The sequence below is a fragment of the Bidens hawaiensis genome, unplaced genomic scaffold, assembly GCF_021521415.1.
Source record: "Bidens hawaiensis isolate Kalapana, Puna unplaced genomic scaffold, B.hawaiensis_p1.1 tig00021345_1, whole genome shotgun sequence".
NCBI lineage: Eukaryota > Viridiplantae > Streptophyta > Magnoliopsida > Asterales > Asteraceae > Bidens > Bidens hawaiensis.
Genome location: NW_027493305.1, coordinates 291849 through 294873, shown reverse-complemented (window position 1 = coordinate 294873; position 3025 = coordinate 291849). Strand labels below are relative to the sequence as shown.

Below are 3025 nucleotides of genomic sequence, written 5' to 3'. Positions count from 1 at the left end.
TATTTCACCTGACCCATGTGCCATCACGTGGTAGCACATGGGCTTTGCTGAGTTGTCCACCTTTCATTGGCAGCTGTCAACCTCATCACATTCTTTATTCCTTAAAAGATACCTTCTGGAAGGTTGTCTGATGAGCACAATCACGGTTGTCCTTATCCTGATTTGGATTAGATTATTGTCTCATTTATGCGCCTATCCTGGGGATGCGCGGGGTCTTCTCTTATTCTCACACTGAGTGTGCGCGCTGTGTGCATATGCGATATGCGCCACGCACAGGTGTTTCGTGCGCTTGCGCATAGGTTTCGGCTTTGTGTCTTCGTGACATCTTGATTTCAAGCTTCTTATCCGTACTTTATGGGTTGACCCGCCCCGCTCGATGTTGGGGCGGGTGCATACCCCTTCAACAACTAAATTTATAATACTACTACAATTATAAAAAGTGACTAAATTATAAAAAAATACACACTAAATTTATCTAAAAAACATGAAAACATTTCACTCTTCTTTCTTTTCTGCTTCATCTTTGGCCTTGGGCTTTCGGCCTTCGGGTATATAAGAAGCCCATAAAAGAGGCAGAACCGTGCACAGCGCCTGTATTACAAGCCCGCTTCTTAAACCCGACACCTCGGTCTCTGTGATCTCAACCCAGGACGCGAGTGTAACCCCAATATACCCGCTTACAATAAACGCCAACGCGATCGTAGACATCACAAACGCCATCAAGGACCCTTCACAACCTCGTGGGCATAATTTAGCCATCAAAACACTAAAAGGTAAAATCTTGAAAAAATATAAAACCTCAAGAAACCCGGAAACAACCACAACGTATAACGAATCAGGTATACCCAAAGCCCGATAAAACCCGCTCACGAATAATGCATCGGATACCATTAGAACCGCCATTGTTCCTTGAATCGATGAGATAAGTGTTCGTGGAGGGAGAGATTTCAAATACCGGTTATACACAACGCCCCATAACAACACTGTGATTTGACCAAACACCTTTGAAACACCGAGAATCGAGGAATCAATGTTTAGATGTTGTGTTTGGTAGTAAAACATGGAGCCCGTTAATGCGGGAATCACAGCATAAGATGCAGAAAACCAGATGATCGGTTGATGAATCTCCGGTTTTCTTAATACCAGCAAGAGCTCTGAAAACTGGCTTTTGATACCATGTTGAGATTTGTTCTTTGGTAAGTCGAGTGATTTCTCGCTTGTGAAAACTGTAACAAGGAATTGAATAACTAATAGAATTCCAAAGAATAAGAACATTGCTTGGGGTGAAAACCGGTCAACACAAAGACCACCAACGAGGTTTCCAGATATCCCACCGATTGCAGCAGCGACCCACGCGAATGATTGCAGGTCAGAACCGGTGTTGGGTTGTTTTGCGCATTCTGCAACTACTGCATCATTTGCAACTTCCACAATGCCAGCACCAAGGTTTCCAAGAAGGAGATAGACGGTGATTGTGAAGAACGAAAGGGTTGAAGATGGTGAAGATGCGATTGCAAACCATGATAAAGCTTGTAATAAAGCTGCAAAACATAATCACAATAACATTCATCAATGTCTGTAAAACATATGAAGATTCATTCATTCAGTGATTAATTATTAAATTACCAGTTTTATGTTTTAACAAAAACTGAATCAATTTCCATTTGAAAATGAAGATCTGGATTAAAATGAAGTTCATAAATATGCAGAAACAGAACATATGAAGATTCAGTGATTATTTACTGGATTTTTTTCACGAAAACTGAACCAGTTTTCAAGTTTAAACGACAAACCAGATTAAAATTATGTTTTATAATTAATCAAGAAGATGCAGAAACCGAACATATGAAATATTCCACGTTTTTACAAACAATTCTCATTTCGAATTTTTAACGAAAATGAACCAAACTTTCAATTTTACAAAATGAATGCAGAAGCACGTTCGTGACTAAATTCCGTTTTTTTATCGCTATCCGAAACTATTTTTCGATTCAAATAAACTAACCGGATTAAAATTAGGTTTATAAGCAATCACAAAGATACAAAAACCGAACATTCGACGATTCATTTCACCAGTGTATTAACAAAAACCGACCGAATTTCATTTAAAAACGACAAAGTAATATTAATTATGTTTGCAAATTCAACAAAACCCGAAGAATAATAATACTAATAACATACTGAATGTTCTAGAGGATCAATCAAGCAAGCAAGTTACTGTAGCAAAACTAACAAGCAGTAATAATAATAATAATAATAATAATAATAATAATGTTGCCTACCTCCAGCAGCGATGTACGGGATCCGGTGTTGGCCGAAGAAATAAAAGGAATCGGACAAGAGTCCGTAAAAGGGTTTAGCAACCATGGGAATGTTGGCAGAATTGAGAAGGATTTGGAGCGTTGATGGATCCACACGGAGTCCGTCTTTGAGGAAGAAGATGACGGCCATCCATGGGAAGCATCGGAACCCTTGCACCCAAAACCCTAACCCTAGCAACATCTCTCTCACTCCTCTCTTCTTTCGACTTCGTTTTTCGTACTTTATGATGCCATCGTTACTTGTTGTTTGTGTCTTTGGTTTGAGTTTGGTGTTCGGTGAAGATTCCATCGCCGCCGTCAGCCACCGTAATTGTTGTTGTATGGTAACCGTTGTCAGAGAGAGTTTAAAAGATACTGGAAATGACAGGACAGAGGATCTGGTCTTGCAACAGAGGCAGATACATATACATACATACATACATACACAACTTAATCAAGTCGGTTACGAACCTTGTTTTTTTCCTTTTCTGTTTTTTTTTTATTTAACAACATTTTACACTACCTTTTATGGAATGTCAACCGTTTATAATAATTTTTATGTTGTAGACATAACTTACACAAAAACACCATTAAGGATAGTGGGCGAAAAAATCGAGGGGGCGGACAGAAATATGTATAAGAAGTTTTATAAACAACGCGAGCCAGACTCAAATTTTCGATTGAAAACGAGTAAATTTATATTACACATCAAAATTTTCTGACAA

At 38.8% G+C, this 3025-nt stretch overlaps 1 protein-coding gene across 1 annotated transcript; it reads right to left on the bottom strand.

Annotated features, from left to right (window-relative positions):
• Window positions 1-435: 435 nt before the first annotated feature.
• Window positions 436-2613, bottom strand: LOC143563231 (putative folate-biopterin transporter 7). The gene is made up of 2 exons (XM_077050826.1): window positions 2283-2613; window positions 436-1541 (listed from the first exon to the last, which is right to left on the bottom strand). Exons 1-2 carry the CDS (start codon window positions 2608-2610, stop codon window positions 496-498), a joined length of 1374 nt encoding a protein of 457 aa, XP_076906941.1. The 5' UTR covers window positions 2611-2613; the 3' UTR covers window positions 436-495.
• Between the last annotated feature and the right edge of the window lie 412 nt (window positions 2614-3025).